The 20,405-nt window shown below is 37.6% G+C and overlaps 1 protein-coding gene across 1 annotated transcript in view; it reads left to right on the top strand.

Annotated features, from left to right (window-relative positions):
- The window catches only part of BPNT2 (3'(2'), 5'-bisphosphate nucleotidase 2), a 31,717-nt gene extending 18,187 nt beyond the window's left edge, over window positions 1–13,530 (top strand). Inside the window, exons 4-5 of the mRNA XM_081111589.1 lie at window positions 10,050–10,211; window positions 11,744–13,530. Of these exons, the coding sequence (XP_080967715.1) occupies window positions 10,050–10,211; window positions 11,744–12,015 (434 nt within the window). The 3' untranslated portion in view covers window positions 12,016–13,530. The remainder of the gene's footprint in view (window positions 1–10,049; window positions 10,212–11,743) is intronic.
- The last annotated feature ends 6,875 nt before the right edge of the window (window positions 13,531–20,405 follow it).

Raw genomic sequence — 20,405 nt, 5'->3', positions numbered from 1 at the left:
TTTATGATCTATTAAAAATGAAAATGGGATTTTCTAACTTTTTTTCTACATATAATAGCTAGAATTTTTCTATAAGGGAAATTTCTCCACCAACTGAAGTTATTAATTTGTCTTGAAATACTGTTCTTACAAGATAAGCGTATAACTCTTTTCCTAAACCCGTTCAATTAAGGAGTTAGGGTGAAAACTACCTGCAGTGAGAACAAATATTATTTTCAGGTGGGGGAAAGAGCAGGCTTTCTCCTTTTTTTATATATATACTTACGATCTCATGGATTTTTATATATTCAGTGTGGTTCAGACTAGAATTACTGTTTCTTAGGTTAAATTTGTTTGTTTACACCTTAATATTATACGGTTCCTTTCTTTAGGAATTATCTGTTGGTTCTCTCCTGTGAGCAACAATTAAGTCAGCTTATTTTAGCCTTCTTCTTGTCCACCCACCATTCATATCTTTTTTTTATGTTTATCTTTCTACACTATTATTTAACTCTTCAGATTGAAATGGTATCTTTTGAGCCTCCCGAAGCAACTCTCAGATAACATTTACATATCTTTATTCTTCCATCTTTTTCTTATCTTTGGTTTCCTCTTAAATTCATTAAATTTATTGATTGCACCCTTTTTTCTCGGATAATGTAGACATTGTTGAACTGCTGTGGTATTTGTGTGGGCACATGTTGATTCTTGTTGGCAAAAAGGCTGATAATTGATTTTCTTTCCCTTGGAAGGGACTTGGTCTTTTTTGCCTGGAATGCCCAAGAGCTTTATCTTGGAAGTCTAACAATAGAGCAGTGCTCTCTCTCTGATTCAGATTTGGCATTCTGGTCAGATGTCTACATAGTATGTCTCTCAATGTGGACAATTAGGTCTTTTATTTCAGGAATATTTTCTTGAATCATAATTTTAAAGATTAGTTCTCTTTCATTATTTTGTTTTTCTTTCTCAGGGACTCCTAATGTATATTTGTTTTCTTTCACTGACTTCTGTATCTGTCACTTTCTCGTTCCTTTTATTTGTTTAATTTTTTTGCTTGTCTCATTGCTTGCTATGCTTTTGGACAAGTCAATTGTCCTTTGTGTATTCTGATTTAGTGTGGAGTCTTCAGTGATTTTGTCTTTTATTTTTCTTGTGTTATGAGTTCCCATTTTATGTCTTTCTATTGTTTGTTCATCTTTTCTTGAGTTTTTGTTTGTTCCATAGCAAACAAAAACATTTTAAAAATGTTTTTATTGATTTTTTTAGAGAGAAAAGAAGGGAGAAGAATAGAGAGATAGAAACATTGTTGAGAGAGAAACATCAATTGGCTGCCTCCTGCATGCTCCCTACTGGGGATCCAGCCCCCAACCCAGGCATGTGCCCTGACTGGGGATCAAACCAGTGACCTCTTGGTTCATGGGTTGATGCTCAACCATTGAGCCACCCCGGCCAGGCTCTTTTTTAATGTTGTTGCTTATTTATTTTTAATAATGTTGGAATGCTGTATTATAGTTTTTCTCTGCTTTGTATAAATTTTCAAGTAGCCTGAAATGTTTTAATCTTTATTCTCTGTTTTCTAATATTTTTCAATGGACATTGTGGTTTTACATTTTTTTCATATTTGGCCAGCTACTGTGGAATCATTTGGAGGCTGGCAATTCTCAGTTCAGGAGCTCTTTTCTGTTAGCATGAGGAAGGCATTATCTTTATTGTCAGGCATCTTTTGTTTTCTTCTTTCTTGTTCGATCCCATCTTGTTTCAACCCCTTCCTTCTCTTTAGTTTTATTTGCTGTCTTCCAAATTATCTCTCTTTTCAAGAGAGATCCTAAAATATGTTGTACAGCATCACTTTTGGCTTCATATCTTCTCTAAGCCTCTTCTCACTGCTCTATTACCAAGTTTCAGGACTTTTTCCTTCTGGGAATAAATCCTGGCTGACTTTCTGTCACCACTGAGGTCCTCTGACCTCTTGGTACTTTGTGAAACTCCTGCCATGTTCCCCACACGGGTCGGTTGCAGCTCTGATTCAGCTACCTCCAGTATTTATTCCCCTTATTATGAATTTGGGTTGATAGCTATCCTCTCTCTGCTACCTATAGGCATTGATTAAGGGAGTTTGTATTTACTCTCCTTGTTGCTATGTGGGGTTTTTAGAAAGAAGTGTGAGAAGAGTCCAGGAGACTGTCATCATCCTTGGGGAACTCAGAAACCCAGACTCTCTTAATTTTTTTGATTTTTCTTTTTCTGCAGCCAGGAATATGTAGTAATGCAGCTGCTTTCATTGCTAGCCATGGTCGAACTATATTTTATATCATAGTGAGTGACCAATAGAACAACAATCTAATTGGGATAATTCTGAGTAAGTTTTGTTTTCTTGTATAGTTTGGTAGACAGTGAAGAACACTTCTAAACCAAGAAAAACATTTCAAGCCATCTCTGGAGTCTCCCCTTTTTCTTAAAAACTTCTGTTCTTTTTTGAAATCTAGTACCTTTTTTATACTGTTTGATAAAGCAGATACGTAAACCTAACTCACCTCTTTAATAATTTTAAAATTTAAATTATCCAGGGTAATTAGTTGTGCTTATGTCATAGGTTGTCAGGGGTTGGGTTCTCCAGGAATGAGACTTTGAGAGAGAGGTTGGCATGCAGAATGTTCACTGGGGGCGGCTTGGGCTTACATTTGCGAAGGGAGGAAGGGAGCTGCCTTAGATGCAAGGAGCAGTTGAGTTGCAGTGCAATCCAGTGAAGAAGTCTCAGCTGCCACCCCACAGGGAGCGCTGGAGCTTAGGAATTCTTAAACCAAGTGTGTGTTGTTACCTCTGGCTGGGCAGGATTATATGACCTTTTTTAGCTTTGTCTTAATACATGCCTATTTTTTTTTTTTTTTTTTTATTTATTTTTATTTTTTTATTATTAAGGAATTACAAATGTGTCCTCATCCCCCCCCCCTTTAACCCCCAACCTCCCCCCCACACACAAACTCGTGCTCCCATCCCCCCGTTGTCCATGTCCATTGGTTTGGCTTATATACATGTATACAAGTCCTTCTGTTGATCTCTTCCCCTTACCCCCGCCCTCCCCTACTTTCCTTCTAGGGATTGATAGCCTGATCGCTGTTTCTCAGTCTTTGGGTCTGTCCTTTTTCATCAGTCTATGTTGTTCTCTATAATCCACAAATGAGTGAGATCATGTGGTATTTATCTTTCTCTGACTGGCTTATTTCACTTAGCATAATGCTCTCCAGTTCCATCCATGCTGTTGCAAAAGGCAAGAGTTCCTTTTTTTTTACCGCAGCATAGTATTCCATTGTGTATATGTACCACAGTTTTCTAATCCACTCATCTGCTGATGGGCACTTAGGCTGTTTCCAAATCTTAGCTATGGTGAATTGTGCTGCTATGAACATAGGGGTGCATATATCCTTTCTAATTGGCGTTTCTGGTTTCTTGGGATATATTCCTAGGAGTGGGATCACAGGGTCAAATGGGAGTTCCATTTTTAGTCTTCTGAGGTAGCTCCATACTGTTCTCCACAGTGGCTGCACCAGTCTGCATTCCCACCAGCAGTGCAGAAGGGTTCCTTTTTCTCCACATCCTCTCCAACACTTGTTGTTTGTTGATTTGTTGATGATAGCCATTCTGACAGGTGTGAGATGATAACGCATTGTCGTTTTGATTTGCATCTCTCGTATAATTAGTGACTTTGAACAGGTTTTCATATGTCTTTCTGCCTTCTGTATGTCCTCTTTCGAAAAGTGTCTATCTAGGTCCGTTGCCCATTTTTTTATTGGATTGTTTATCTTCCTTTTGTTAAGTTTCATGAGATCCCTGTATATGTTGGAAATTAAACCCTTATCGGTGATATCATTGGTAAATATGTTCTCCCATGTAGTGGGTCTTCTTGTTGTTTTTTTGATGGTTTCCTTTGCTGTGCAAAAGCTTTTTATTTTGATGTAGTCCCATTTGTTTATTTTCTCTTTAGTTTCCATTGCCCTAGGAGCATTATCAGAGAAGAAATTTCTTCGGCATATGTTTGCGATTTCGCTGCCTGTGGATTCCTCTAGTATTTTTATGGTTTCCCGTCTTACGTTTAAATCTTTTATCCATTTTGAGTTTATTTTTGTGTATGGTGTGAGTTGGTGATCTAATTTCATCCTTTTGCATGTATCTGTCCAATTTTCCCAACACCATTTATTGAAAAGACTGTCTTGACTCCATTGTATGCTCTTGCCTCCTTTGTCGAATATTAATTGGGCATAGTGGATTGGGTCAATTTCTGGGGTCTCTATTCTATTCCATTGATCTATATGTCTGTTCTTGTGCCAGTACCAAGCTGTTTTAAGAACAGTGGCTTTGTAATACAGTTTGATATCTGGTATTGAGATCCCACCTACTTTGTGTTTTCTCAGGATTGCTGCAGCTATTCGGGGTCTTTTTTTATTCCAGATGAATTTTTGGAACGTTTGTTCTAGATTTGTGAAATATGCCATTGGTAATTTAATGGGGATTGCATTGAATCTATAAATTGCTTTGGGTAGTATGGACATTTTGATGATGTTTATTCTACCAATCCATGAACACGGTATATTCTTCCATCTGTTTATGTCTTCCTCTATCTCTTTTTTCAGTGTCCTGTAGTTTTCAGCATATAAGTCTTTTACCTCCTTAGTTAAGTTTATTCCTAGGTATTTTAATTTTTTTGGTGCAATGGTAAATGGGATTGCTTCTGTAGTTTCACTTTCTGTAAGTTCACTATTGGTGTAAAGAAATGCCATGGATTTCTTAGCATTAATTTTGTATCCTGCTACATTGCCGAATTCATTTATTAAGTCTAATAATTTTTTGATGGAGTCTTTAGGGTTCTGTAGGTACAGTATCATGTCATCTGCAAATAAGGACAGTTTTACTTCTTCTTTTCCAATCTGGATGCCTTTTATTTCTTCTTCGTGTCTGATCGCAATGGCTAGTACTTCCAGTACTATGTTGAACAGGAGTGGTGAGAGGGGGCATCCCTGTCTTGTTCCTGTTTTTAGGGGGAATGGTTTTAGTTTTTGCCCATTGATTATGATGTTGGCTGTGGGTTTGTCATATATGGCTTTTATTATGTTGAGGTATGATCCCTCAATTCCTATCTTGCTGAGAGTTTTTATCAAGAAAGGGTGTTGGATTTTGTCAAATGCTTTTTCCGCATCAATTGATATGACTATGTGGTTTTTTTCTCTCAATTTGTTTATGTGATGTATCACGTTTATTGATTTGCGGATATTGTACCATCCTTGCATCCCTGGGATAAATCCTACTTGGTCATGGTGTATGATCTTTTTGATGTACTGCTGGATCCGATTTGCTAGGATTTTGTTGAGGATTTTGGCATCTATGTTCATGAGGGATATTGGCCTATAATTCTCTTTCATTGTATTGTCTTTATCTGGTTTTGGGATTAGGGTGATGTTGGCTTCATAGAATGAGCTGGGAAGTGTTCCTTCCTCTTGGATCTTTCGACATAGTCTGAGGAGGATAGGTTTTAGGTCTTCCTTGAATGTTTGGTAAAACTCCCCTGTGAAGCCATCTGGCCCCGGGCTTTTGTTTGCTGGAAGCTTTTTGATTACTGCTTCGATTTCCTCCATAGTTATTGGCCTATTGAGATTTTTAGATTCTTCCTGGTTAAGTTTTGGAAGGTTGTATTTATCTAGGAATATGTCCATTTCCTCCAGGTTGTCTAGTGTGTTGGAGTAGAGTTGTTCATAGTATTTTCTAACAATCCTTTGTATTTCTATGGGGTCTGTTGTTATTTCTCCTCTTTCATTTCTGATTTTGTTTATTTGGGTCCTCTCTCTTTGTTTCCTGGTGAGCCTGGCTAGAGGTGTATCAATCTTGTTTATCCTTTCAAAGAACCAGCTCTTGGTTTTGTTGATCTTTTGTATTGTTTTTTTGGTCTCTATGTCGTTTATCTCCGCTCTGATCTTTGTTATTTCCTTCCTTCTGCTTACAGTGGGCTTTTTTTGTTGCTCTCTTTCTAATTCTTCGAGTTGTAGAGTTAGGTCATTTATTCTCATTGTTTCTTGTTTCTTGCAGTAGGCTTGTAGAGCTATGAACTTCCCTCTCAAGACTGCTTTTGCTGTGTCCCATAGGTTTTGGATTGTTGTGTTTTCATTGTCATTCGTTGCCATGATGTTTTTTATTTCTTCTTTGATCTCACTGGTGACCCAGTCGTTGTTTAATAGCATGCTATTTAGTCTCCATGTGTTTGATTTTTTTGGATTGTTTTTGTTGTAGTTGATTTCCAGTTTTATGCCTTTGTGGTCTGAGAAGATACTTGATATGATTTCAATTTTCTTGAATTTGAAGAGACTTTGTCTGTGACCCAATATATGGTCTATCTTTGAAGATGACAAATGTGCACCTGAGGAGAATGTATATTCTGTGGCTTTGGGGTGAAATGTTCTGAAGATGTCGATTAATTCCATCTGATCTAGTGAGTCATTTAGGATTGATGTTTCTTTGCTGAGTTTCTGTTTAGAGGATTTGTCCAGTGGCGATAATGGGGTGTTAAGGTCCCCTACTATGATTGTATTGCTGTCAATCTCTCCCTTGATCTTCTCCAGAAGATTTCTTACGTATTTGGGTGCTCCTATATTGGGTGCATATATATTTACCAGAGTTATTTCTTCTTGTTGGACTGCTCCCTTTAGTATTATGAAGTGGCCTTCTTGATCTCTTTTTATGTCCTTCACTTTGAGATCTAATTTGTCAGATATAAGTATTGCTACCCCGGCTTTTTTTTCACTTCCATTGGCCTGAAAAACCTTTTTCCATCCCTTCACCATCAGTCTGTGTGCGTCTTTTTTTCTGAGGTGGGTTTCCTGTAGACAGCAGATATATGGGTCATGTTTTCTTATCCACTCATTTACCCTATGCCTTTTGACTGGGGAATTTAATCCATTTACATTTAAAGTTATTATTGATAGAAACTTGTTAGTCGCCATTTTTGTTCTTTACCGCTGCGTTCCTTCTTTGTTTCCTGTTTTTTCTATTTACAGCAGACCCTTTAGCATTTCTTGCATTGCTGGTTTGGTTGTAATAAACTCCCGTAGACCATTTTTGTCTGTGAAGCTCCTGATTTGACCCTCAATTTTGATTGATAGCCTCGCTGGGTATAGTATTCTTGGATTCAGACCCTTCCTTTGCATGACTTTGTATATTTCATTCCATTCCCTTCTTGCCTGATGTGTTTCTGTTGAGAAATCGGTCGCTAGTCTGATGGGGGATCCTTTGTAGGTAACTTTCTGTCTCTCTCTGGCTGCTTTTAAGATTCTTGCTTTGTCGTTGGTGTTTGCCAATTTAATTATTATGTGCCTTGGTGTCGGTCTTTTCGGGTTCATTTTGTTTGGGACTCTGTGAGCTTCTTGGATTTGTGTGAGTTTTTTCCTCCCTATATCAGGGAAATTTTCTGTTACTATTTTTTCAAACAGGTTTTCTATTCCTTGCTCCGTTTCCTCTCCTTCTGGCACCCCAATTATTCGGATGTTGTTTCGTTTAGCATTGTCCCAGAGTTCTCTTAGGCTCTCTTCCTGCTTTTTAATTTTTTTTTCTAGAAGCTGTTCTGTTTGGGTATTTTTTTCTACCTTGTCTTCTAGCTCGCTGATACGGTCCTCTGCTTCTTCTAGTCTACTGTTGATGCTTTCTATTGAGTTCTTTATGGCAGTGATGTCGTTTTTCATTTCTTCTTGGTTTCTCTTCATTTCCTCTTGGTTCTTCTTCATTTCCTCTTGGTTCCTACACATATTGTTGAATTGGTCTTCCATTCTTTTCATCCACCTTATGAGCATTACTCTGAATTCTTTCTCTGACAGGTTGCTTGCCTCCATTGCCTCTATTTCGTTTACTTCCTTTTCTGATGATGTCTGTTTTTCTTTCATATTTGGGTTGGTTCTTTGTTTCACCATGATTTCTCTTCTCAAGGTGTTTGGTTATGTAGATCTCTCTCTGTTGCGCTGATTCAAAGGCACAAAATACAACACAACAAGGCACAACGTACAAGGCACCGAACTAAATGCATTCACGGTCTTAATAACCCCAAATAAAGGTGACCCCCCCCCGAGCAAAGAGAATTAGGGGATAACGAAGAAAAAAGAGAAAAATATTAGAGAGAAAAATAAAAAACAAAAAGGAGTGCCGAAATGAGATTGGGAAAAGGGAGAGAAAAAAAAAAAAAAAACACAAAAAGACCAAAAAAAACAAACAACAACAACAAAAACAAAAACAAAAATTAAGAGAATGAAATAGAGGTGGGGAAGAGGCTATTTGTATGGGGAGAGCGAGGGATTGGAAATTAGATATATAAGTAGGGTGAAATTTAGACAGTGGGTAGAAAGAAGGAATAGGTAAAATCCAAAGCAGGAATAGGGTAAGAGAAACAGGACAACAAAAGGGGAAAAGTGAGGAAGAGAGTTTTGGCTTAAGGGTAAATGTGAGATAGAGAGAAATGATGCTAAAGGAACGATGAAAATAGAGTGTAGAACACTAATCCCAAAATAAAATAAAGAAAAATAAAAAAAAATAATAAAAAATAAAATGACCTTTGAAAAAATGGTAAAAGGATAGCAATAATACTGGTTAAAAAATGTAGTAATTAAAAAGGTAAAATCAGGTGATGAAAAAAATAAAAAATAAAAAAAATAAATAAAATAGGTTCTTAATGAAATGGTGAAAAAAGAATTAAAAATATATATATATATAAATATTCGGAAGTGAAGGTGCTTCAGATCTTCCACTCTTCTTTTTGGCACGCCTCAGTCCTGCCAGGCATTCAGGGGAGTGTTGAACTTCCCTGCGATACACTGTCCCTCCGTGCAGTAAACCACAGACCTGAATTTAAGGCAGGTTGTATTTTTTTACCAGACTGCCTTTATTTGTGATCACAAAAGAGACAGTTCGTGGCTCTGCCTCTGGGTGGCAGTGTGTCTGGATTTACCTCCGAAGCTCTAAGTCCTCTCTATCAGTAGGGTTTTGTCCTCTATGGTATTTGAAACTGATTCGGGAAAGACCACTGCCCAGAGCTGGTTCCTTGCCACTGTCCGCTGTTTCCCAGGCTCCCCAAAAAGAGCTTTCCCCTACAGGCTCTGCGAATGACCCCAACTGGGGAATCCCATGCGCTGGGTTTAATAATCAAATGCATGGATCTAAGGGGAACTGTAACAAGAGCCTGATAGTTGTGCGAATTCGCAAGCCTCCACCTTCCAGGTCTGCGCGCAGTCTCCGCGCGCAGTCTCCGCGCACTCACTCGCCCCTGGCACCAAGCAGCCAGCAGATTGGCAAAGTCCAAGGCTGCTCCTTTACATCCAGTCCAGCTATGGGCTCATTTTTCGCGTTCCCTTCTGCCAGCAGCCCTGTGGGGCCCCTTCCCCACTCGCGGGTCACGCTGGTCCCAGCGGCTGCGGACTCTGTGGGGCGCAGATTCCGCCCCGCGCGCGCGAGCTCGGTCCTCCCTCCAACCCGAACTGCAAACCGCACCTTTAGGGGATGTCCAACCTTTCTGTGAGAAGAAGCAGTGCTCGTCTGAGTTCACGCAGTCACGCTGCTGGAGATCCCTTGTTTCCAGGTTAGTAGCTGGTCTCTGGATGCCGGCAACAATCACCCAAGATGGCGCAGTCTCCGCTGCTTAGCTGGCGCACCAGGAGAGGCTTCAGCCGCAGTCTCCAACCGTCCTTTTTTTTCCCTGGGGGGTTCTCAGTCTTTCCTAGCTGCAGACAATCTCTCAGCTGAAAATCCTCTACCTATTCGGGCTGAATGTTACCCGTTTCAGCTGCTCACCCTTATCTGCTCCAGGACAAGGCACAGGACACGTCCGCTTATACCTCCGCCATTTTTCCTCCAATACATGCCTATTTTAATGTAAAAAATAATAATAAACATAGTACTCTGTCCTCAGGAAAAAAAATAAAGCTTCTGTTTTAGAAAAAAATATAAGTAACTCTGTGGAAGAGAATTTTTTTCAGTCTCTCTTGGTACTTTAAATTGAGGAGTTTAAAACTCCAGTGCTATTAATTGATATTATATTTGCTTTTCAGCTTGGGCAATGGTAGATGGTGGGTCGAATGTGAAAGCCCGCTCTTCCTACAATGAGAAGACCCCAAGGATTGTTGTATCTCGCTCCCATTCAGGAATGGTCAAACAGGTTGCTCTTCAGACTTTTGGAAACCAGACTACAATTATCCCGGCTGGTGGTGCTGGTATGTTTCTGTTCCCCTTTGCTGCCTGTAAAGGGTTCCCAGCATGGTCCAGGCTATGTCCAGAGGAAGATTTGGTTGCCACATGCTTGGGAAGAAAATGCGAGTAGACGGTGTACTTTCAAGACAGTCCTAGTCTCCTGCTTGGTTATTTCTAGGGTGGGATTTCAGTCGCACATGCTTCAGTGATAGAGACATATCTCCCAATAGGAACACAATTTCACAATAGTGATTTCTGTTCCTCAAGTAACAAGCATCTTCCTGTCAGTGATGTACTGTAATGGTTGTTTTATGTATGATCTGATTTCAAAATAGTTCTCCTATTAGTTTAACTCAGGGAGAGGAGAAGAAAAGATCCAAGTACATTATGATGCTTCATGTGGTAGAAGGATGCCAGAAATGATCATAAGTGTTGTTACAATGGCTAATCTCTGGATCATTTTTAACAACACTGAACTCTTTATCTTGCATGTCTGGGATGAGCCAGAGTCTGGGGCCCACCCAGCTAGCTTAATACATATTCTTCACTATTGCCCGTACTATAGGTGAGGGGTCAACAGGCTTTTTCTGGAAGGTAGTACATATTTTAGGCCCTGTGAGCTGCATATGGTCTATATTGCATGCTGGTTTTTGTTTTGTTTTTTTTTAACTACCCTTTCAAAATATAAAAATCACTTATAGCTTGAGGTATATATAAAAATAGGCCATTGCCTGGATTTGGCTCATAGGCCATTTGCCCACCCTTGTTTTAAATACTGTTTAGTATAATGAAAGTCTTTTAATTCAAATAAATAGCAAATAATTGTCAGAAACATTTGTGTTTGAAAACCTTTTCAACACAGTACTAAAGGGGAAATAATGCTTATTAACTTCTAAGCTTGTAGTTTTAGTTTGTTAGTTATATATTTCTGCTTTTCTTGATACGACTTTATTCTTTTTTTATAGGCTTTCTCTCAGGTTGGTTAAGAAAGGTAACAGCCAAATACTCAGTAGGAATGGGATAAACCAGGTTCTAGACCCAGTTTCTTCTACAGTTGTCTTACTATTTTATTTTTAAACTGCCTCATTACAAAGAGGGCATAAGATAGTAGTGTTATTTTGTATTCTCCTCTTTCAAATTTAGCCTTTCTAGGTATTTAGGTGAAACCTATGGGTGTTTAGTTTGAGCATAATATTCCATAGAAAATGATATGTACTGAATGTATTATTTCATAGAAATCAACCACAAAGTAGGTGTACATTTAAAAATTTTAGACATATATTTGATTATACTTGAGAATAACTTAGGTTACTTTGCAGTATATTTTTTATTCATTTGGGTTTAATGTCTATACTGTTACTTTCTTAAAAAAACAAAAAAAACAAAAACAAAACCCAAACACCTATTTTGAAATAATTTTAGACTTGGCAGTTGCAAAGGTAGTACAGAGAGCTCCTGTACACCCTGTGCTGTTGTTTTTCACAGTGTGCTCAAAAAAGTAAGCTACTTTTCTTAAATCTTTCCAACAGTAACCTAAATTCTGTTTATCTTTTAGGTTATAAAGTTTTAGCGCTCTTGGATGTGCCTGATAAGAATCAAGAAAAAGCTGATGTATACATTCATGTGACATACATCAAAAAGTGGGATATATGTGCTGGCAATGCTATCTTAAAAGCCCTCGGGGGACATATGACTACCCTGAGTGGTGAAGAAATCAGTTACACTGGTTCTGACGGCATTGACGGTGGGCTCCTGGCTAGCATCCGAATGAACCACCAAGCTCTGGTCAAAAAACTCCCGGATCTAGAGAAGACGGGACATAAATAAACAAAGTTGATTATAGATGACAGCTCTTCCATTTGGAGGCTTCAAATGATCAGTGGAGACTATGCATGGTGAAGGCCATCCCGAACTTTTTAAAGTATTTATGAAGCATCAGAGACTTATTTTCCCTGTAATAGGATACAAGATCAGGGGAGATGGGTTGCTTCATGTCTCAAGTATTGTCTTTATTTTTGAGACTATTTTCGTACAGTTGTCATACACAAGGCGTGCAGGTTGTGTGTGTGTGTGTGTGTGTGTGTGTGTATGTGTGTCTGTGTCTGTGTCTGTGTGCGCGCGTGTGAATTAAAATCTGTAGCTGAGTCTTCATTGTTATGAGTCACCATTTTCACACGACATCATGAATCTTCACTGTTAGTACTTTCATGTAAAATTGGGCTGAAGAAAGGATTGATTTCCTATAGATGTTTAATATTACCTTTTCCTTATATCTCATTAAAAAAAAAAGTATGTTGGGATTTTTACCCTTAATTCAGATGGAAAGCACAAGAAGCCACGTGTTCATTAATATGCAACAAATGTTCTATTTATCTGTTCTGGAATATTTCTTATGGGTTAAATAGAATAAGCTTAAATTGTTGTTTTTTTCTTTGAAATTTTAACAACAGGTTCACCAGCAGGTAGAGAATATAGATACGTGGTGGTTGCTTTTAACTTTGTGTGTGTGCTTTGTTTCTACAAAGAAAAATGTGTTTGTACCCAGGGGTTCAGCTTTCCTGGCGTCTTGCTGTTGATTCTCATTTGCCCTGTAGACAGTGCATGATTTCATTCATTCCCTCTTGACTACCATTTTAGTCTTTTATGTGTAAGGTTTGGATTAAGATTTCAGGGATAGCATTAGCATTTTAGTATATTTTTTCATTAGGGACAAAATATGCTATAAGGCACTACAAAAATGTAAACAATTCTATTAATTGAAAGTTATTTGACACTATATGAATTGAGCTAGCTTTCATTATTTTCAAAAGCTTTGTTTAAGTACTTTTAAAAAAATTTGACAGGTTTGTATATAGAGATTCTTACATTGAGAATGATTTATGGTTGCTCTTACCATTAATAAATGGATCTAAACTTACCAAACTCTCAAAGTAGTAAATTTTGAGATATTTTGTGGTTTTCCTTCAGATTAAAATAATGAAGGTTGATGTTAATATTTGAAGCATTATTTTTCTATTCAGCATGTGAAATCTGGTTGGAAGAGAGGTTGTGGCATATTCACTGTATCACTAATTGGAACCTTGCTTTGTGAAATATCATTGGGATGTCTGATTTCTCTCATTGTGATGTCTGAAAACTTCATATATGCAAACAATACCATTATTTCACGTGACTTTGCTGTCCTTGTGTTCCATAACACACTGATCAAGAGAGGGATTTCTCATGATTTCTTCCCTCCCTCCCTCCTCCTTCCCTCCCTTTTTCTTTCTTTCTTCCTCTTTTATAACCTTAAAGCAACCTTCCATTTATTTCCTATCTTGGAAATAAAATTGACCAGAGTGGACATCCTCACTTGTGGAATGTGCATACAATTTCAGGTTTGGTTATTACATTGTCCAAAGTGCTAATTCCTCATTAGGAAATTGAATTTAGTATGTTGCACATGTTTCAACCCAATCTCTAGCAACTGGTCACGAATCTGGGCCTCAGTAGATAGGTTTTTGTTCAGTGTAAATTTATTCAAGAATTTTTGTAGTTGGAATACTTGATATTTAAACAGGACTTAGGAATGCTGAACAAAATATTGAAGATCTCATATTTTTACTTAGTAGCTGTGAGATGAATCCTTTTTTCTCAGGAGAGATGGCAAAGGCATATGCTTTTTCCAGAGTATCATGGTATAAAAGCATATGTGTCATTGTAATTTGTCATACTTAGGGAAATAAGACTAGCATAGTAGAAATGGAATTGGAGTTTGTTTTTCCGCAATATTATGTGGAAACTTTCTGATTTAATGGAAATGGAAATAATTAATATTAGCAAGCATGATTGCTTGGTTTTATTTTTAATTACATTAATCTGCGTGTAGATAATGACTATGAAGGACTTGTGTGCAAAAATTAAGATATTGACTCAAATGTATTATTTTTATAATTTGTTGGGTACAGTCTAGTTACTAATGGTTTTTAAGTGCTTTTATTGAAAGTTTGTTTAATTTTGTTGTGTCTAAAAGTCAGTATACATTACAGAACTAATATTGATAAAGAACAGTATTGATATTTATGTGAGACAATAGTATGCCAGAACATACCAAACACCTTCATGAGTGAGTCATGTAATATCTTCCAGGATTATATAAATTATTTCTAAAATGTAGCAAAAACTAGAGTTTACTTTTAGTGATATTCACTTCCCCATCTCCTGGTCTTCCCTGTCCCTCATTGCTCTTATTTAGAAGATAATTTTCCCTTAAAATTGAGTTTCACACATCACAGTCAGAAGCAGTGGCATTAATAACCTCAGTAGCCATCAGCTGTCCTTCCTCTGCCTCTTCATTCCTACCTCATCCCCTATCTCCCTAGCCCCTTAATGTTCTCCTTTTGTTTCTGCTCTTCTTTCTTAACCAATATACTCTTCCCAAACCTTATCAAGGAATTCTTTCATAGACCTATTTCTCTCAAGATCAACTGCTGAAATCTTACAGTAGAACTGAGACTCCAGTAAAGATTCCAGTGAGAGATCAATCCTGGTGAAATCCTAGCTGACCATTACTTTTCAGACTCCTGATAAAGCAAAGGAAAATCACCTTAAAATCACAGAGCTTTATGCTGTCAAATCTAATCCATGCTTCAGTTTTCACAAAGCAAACCTTCCAACCCATCCTTCAAAGAATGAATATGCAGGAAATAAAAGTTTGGGTATATACTAGTAAGCCTGTTTGAGAGAACTTGCTTTTTCTATTAGTTTTCATACTTGAATCCTTATTTCAGTTGAGATTACAAGGGCCTACAAGATAGGTCATCTATGTCCTTGGCATTCAATTGTCCCTTTCCCCCAAATTTTAGTTTTTATTAATATTAAAATGAATTGCTTAAAGCTGTATAATGAAATGAAATAAGCATTTTGATTTAGTGTTTAAGTAACAATTGTGCAAACTTCCAGTTTGCTGGGTGCTCCCTTTCAAGATTGTGTAAACTGGGGCAGAGGAAGTGGGGGAGGGGCAGTGGTAGGAAACTGTTGGTGAGAGGAAGGATACTCAGGGAAGGGTAGCAGGGGGAGGATGTAAAGCAAACATCTGCTCTGACCCCTGTGATCAGGAACTCTGCCCTTGCGTCAGGCCCTTGTCTCAGATGTTGAGTTCAAATATTGGGTTTCACTCAGGCTTTCCAGGTGACACCATCCCTGGTGGCCCAAGCATAAAAGAAAGCAGGAGTGCCAACCTGATCCTCAGAAAAGAAAATACCCATCTTGCCTCTCCTTGATAACACCTTGAAATGGCCTTATGGATAACATTCTAGCAAGTTAAACACAGGAAACTGGATTATCCTAATTTAAGCTCCTTACCTTGGTTATGTGCTGTTTGCCCCTGGATTGAAACAATGATTTTTCATTTTAGATCTTGGTTGAATTTCAGACATATTTAATTATTTTTAGTGTGTGCCTATAAAAAGTCTGTCTTGTAACTGTTTCATAAAATAAACCTAATCTATGGTTTCATTTTATCCTAAAAAAAGTTGTGCCTTAACAATAGGGCATTGTATGTTAATAAGGGAAAACAATCTTTTTAACAGATGGGGAAAATAGGGACCTTTTGCCATTAAAATTTAAGTTATTTTCATGTTTTTAATATTAGAGTTGGGGAAAACTCATTAAAATTACTTTTGCTTAATCTAGCATTTACAACTAAAGTACATTTTTATAACTGGCGTCTATCTTGATGTATAATAGATTTGAAATGATACTTTATCCTTTGGTTTTTAGTTTCAGTTAATGTAAGGCCAGGATAGATTACATTCTTTTAAATTTTTACTGTTAACTCATTTTAGTGTGCTATTGTATCTGTTCTAGTCCTGAGTCACTTTGGTTAAAAAAAATATTCTTTGTGCCACATCAGTAATTTATTACTATTAAAAAATATGTTGTGTTACATACCAGAACAGTTCCTAGGTAGAGGGGTGTTCTGGTTACCAGTTACTATGAGGGCAAGAAGAATTAAACTTTCTACTTCAAAAGGAGGTTTTGGTTTTATGAGATGCTGGTTTTGTAAGTTGTTGATTATTTCCTTAAAGCCTCGCAGCTGTTTGCGTTACAATTTTCCATTGGTAAATGCTGACAGGAAAGCTTTTTCTTTTGTTTAATAATTTTTAAAGTTTGATGGTGATTTAGTTCTGTGAGAAAATGAGACAGTTTTCCTTTGAGATAATATAAGCCAAACTTTCAGAAGTTAAGGATGATGAATAGTTAAAACATCTTGTTATATATTGTGTTTGTAAGGGTTCCCAAAGTGTTATAAGGTAATTTGTGTAATTGCAGATGCTGATGTTTGATTATTATAATGTTCCGTTAAAATTCTCTTTGAGGTATATGTTACATGCATAGTAAATTATTATTCAAGAAAGATCCTGTATTTTTTTAAATAGGAAATATAGCATACCAAGTCATCATTAGATCAGGTAGCCTACAAAGACTTCATCTTTCCCTGAAATGAAGCCCTCTTCTTCATTTATGTTGAGTTAAGGAGGGAATGTTTATGGAATTTAATTTATGTGCAAAATATGGACTTCAATTTCCATCTACCCTGATGTCCACCGTTGGCAGTAGTCAAAGCTAGCTTTACAGTCTAATGGGAGAAACCATAATGAACCGGTGCTGCCGTTGTTTTTTTCCCATTTGATGGTGTTACTAAAGCTACTAAATACATACACATACATATACAAGGGGTTGAGTTTACACTAAAACTATGAAATGGCAGTCTATGTCCCTGCCTCTTCAAACTTTTTTTTTTTATCCTCACTTTCTGTCAATCTCTTGTTGATGAGAGTGGTTAAAAAATATATACTTTTGAATACCCTTCCCCTCACACATTTAAAGCTGCAGAGGAACTAGACCACTTCCTGTTGCCAAGACATGCTTAGGCACCAGTTTTCTGTACTTGGCATGCTCTACCCTGCCTCACCCACACCACCAAATTTAAGGGCAGGGGTCCCAATTTCAGACGTTAATCTCTACAAAGAAGTAAAACTATCCCCCTCCCTGTTTTTAGAGCAGTTTTTTTGTTTGTTTTATTTTTGTTGTTATTCCTCATAATACTAATTTGTACATGTGCTGTTGTAAACTTTTAAAAAAAGGGATTATATATTTTGGTGAATTTTCTGTTTCCACTTCAACCCCGACAGCTGGCCCAATGTCTTGAACAAATTAGGTGCTTACTGTATGCTGAACTAAATTGAATAAAGGGTTACGACTAGCATTAGCATTTCTTATGCCTCAGTTGTGTACTAGTAAGCTGGTTGCTTGTTTTGTTTCCTCTGCAAATATTTATGATTATAACCCCACACACTAAGTTATTTTTTAAAGTTGTGCTTCAGTTACTACCCCTTGGCCAATTAGCTCTAGAAAATGTGATTGCCTCCAATGAAATGATTATTCCAAACTCTGCCCCTGGATATACATTGCCAAACAAATTTTAATTTTCCAAATAAATTGGTCATGTCTGATACAGTGTGTCTCATCTTTTTTTAAAACTATGCTAAAATTTATACAACAAATTTACCTTTTTAACCATTTTTAAGTGTACAATTCAAGGGGCATCAAATACATTCACAATGTTGTATAACTGTCGCCACTATCCATTTGAAGAAGCTGTTTATCTTTCCAAACTGGAGCCATTAATCAGTCACTCTCCATCCTCCCAGCCCCTAGTAACTCCTGCTTTCTGTCTCTGAATGCATCTACTTTTGAACTCAGTTATGTGGGATTCTCTGTTCTCTCTCACCATGTTCACAGAAGTCATCTGTTTGAGAATGGGTGTATGTGACAAGCATAGCTATAACAAGGTTATAACTTGGATCATTTTTAAAGTATAGGGAGGATAGAAAAAGAAAGACAAGGACACATTTGTAGGATGGTGGTAATAGAACAAGTACAATGAGGAAGCTAGCTAAGACTTTTGTTTCAGTCTTGTAGAAACTAAGAAGAGGTCATCTAGCTCCTTTCAGATGTTTTAGTTTTTAATTTGGTTTCTTCTGAGGATAAATAAAGCAAACCAGAAGAGTGAAGACCTTTCATTCTGTCACTGGCATAGTCCAAGTTTCTCTTTACCTCTAGTGATGGCTGCTTTTCGTTACATTATTTCAAGCTCATTAGCTACACTTTTTAAATATAAATTAACATTCAAATTCTACATAATTTTTCTGAAATGTTGCTTGTTACATTTTCTGAGTACTTGGTGAAAAATTATTTGTCAGCTTTGCAGATTAGCATTTCCCACTTAACAAAGTTGATTATAAAAATGACAGGGTGACATTCCATATTACATTAGTTTTAAGTGTACAATATAATGTTTTTACATTCTTAATAAATCAACAATATATGTTTATTGTGGAAAATTATTGGTCAGCCAAATAGTAGAATCCCACACACATAATCAAACACAGTGAACACACGTAAGTCTGGGAGGTTCCAAGGCCACTCTCAGATTCAGTAATTCCCTAGGAGGACTCAGAACGCAGTAAAGCTGTTGTCCTCATGGTTATTGTTCATTACAACAACATGACACAGATAAGATGAACAATAGGAAAAGGCACAAAGGGCAGGGCCAGAAGGGTGCCAGTGGAGTCCTGTAGACTGTGCTTAGTTCTCTCATCAGCCATGTGAACAACACGCACAGAGGATTGCCAGCAGGGAAGCTCATCCAAGCTTTGGTGTCCAGGATTCTTTCTGGGGCTGGTCATGTAAGGACCACTTCATGGCCTTCGTCTCCAATGCCTGTGGAGGTCTGGTGATACCCTTGACCCAAAGGCCTCAGCATAAATCACATTGTTAACAAAGACCATCCAGTATGGCCCACGGCCCCCTAGTTCTTTACGTGTCTACCACCTGTTGATTTCAAGAAATAAGCCTCTGGAGCAATGGTTCTTAAGAACTCTCAGAAAATTATGAGGAAGTAAAGCATGGTCTAAAAATATGGTAGTCTCTTTATTCTTTTTTTCTTTGAGACATTGAATGATTAGGACATTTATAAATAATCAAATTTTATGATCACTGTTTTGAGAATTAATTTTACTTTTGAGATTAAATACATATAGCCTAATCAAAATGTCAGGATTACTATGATGCACATATTTTAAACTATGTAGCCATTGGAATGTAAAATATTTTATACTCTAGACTTTTGTTTCCTGAAGATGAACCTCCTCTATTTTTATAATTTGCATGAATTTGAGTAGTATAAGTAGTTTCCAGCCAGAAAAAAATAAATACATTTTTGCCCAGAAAGAATACCATTTTTCATCTTCACTCAGAGACAAAGTTTAATGACTCCAGCAGTTTAAATATTGAAGTCTTAGAAAAAAGAACATCTCTGAATAGTCATGAAGGCCCCAAGGCTACTTCTGAGAAAAGACTTCCTGGCTTACATGGACAGAGAGATTAATAACGCCTGAATGCACTGGACACAAGAAAAGATGTTGAAGACAGCAAATGCTAAAGCAAAAGTCAACAAAAATGTCAAGACAGTGACTTCTGGGCAGCAGGACAAAGAACAGCACATGCCAACCACTGGTGACAGCAGCCAAGTGTGCGTGGCCTTTGCCTTCCACTCACTGTCCCTCCCACTCTGAGACCTGGCTCTGCTCCACGATGTTCACAGGGAAGAGCACCATCTAGATATTTATCTGCAACAAAACCTAGTTTGGGACTTTATGAAAACAATAGCTTTCCAAGGACTGCTTCCCTACCCTATAAATCAAGAACTTCACAAGTTTTAGGTAAGGTATGTTAATCATGTCAGCGACCACAAAGGCTATTCGGGGGGATTCTAATTGTAACTTATTATTCCATCTCTCAAATAACTATTCAAACAAATACAAACCTTTGTGGCAGATAAAGCGGCCCAGAGAGATTTTCCTTCTTTGGGGAGGCAGTGTGGTGCAGTGGTGAATACAGGTCTTAGACTCAGATGGGGTGAACTCAGATCTGGTCGAGTGACCTTGGAGAAACAAGTTATTCTGTATGTGCTGGCCTGAAGAGCAGTGACACCAAGGAGGCAGTGTGGTGTGAAATAAAGACAATGAAATATCCTGCTTGTACCATCAGCCCTGGCAAAGCTCAGAACCGCAGCGCCAGGTGACCTGTGAGCAGTGAGCTAAGGTGCCCATGCGCAGCAGTGGCTGGAGGGTCTTTACTGAAGGTTCCACAGTATATTTGGGGTATTGCTC

This window comes from Myotis nattereri (genome assembly GCF_964212035.1).
Source record: "Myotis nattereri genome assembly, chromosome: 17".
Taxonomy (NCBI): Eukaryota; Metazoa; Chordata; class Mammalia; order Chiroptera; family Vespertilionidae; genus Myotis; species Myotis nattereri.
The sequence above is the reverse complement of the archived record's forward strand: the minus strand, read 5'-3'. Positions and strand labels throughout refer to the sequence as shown.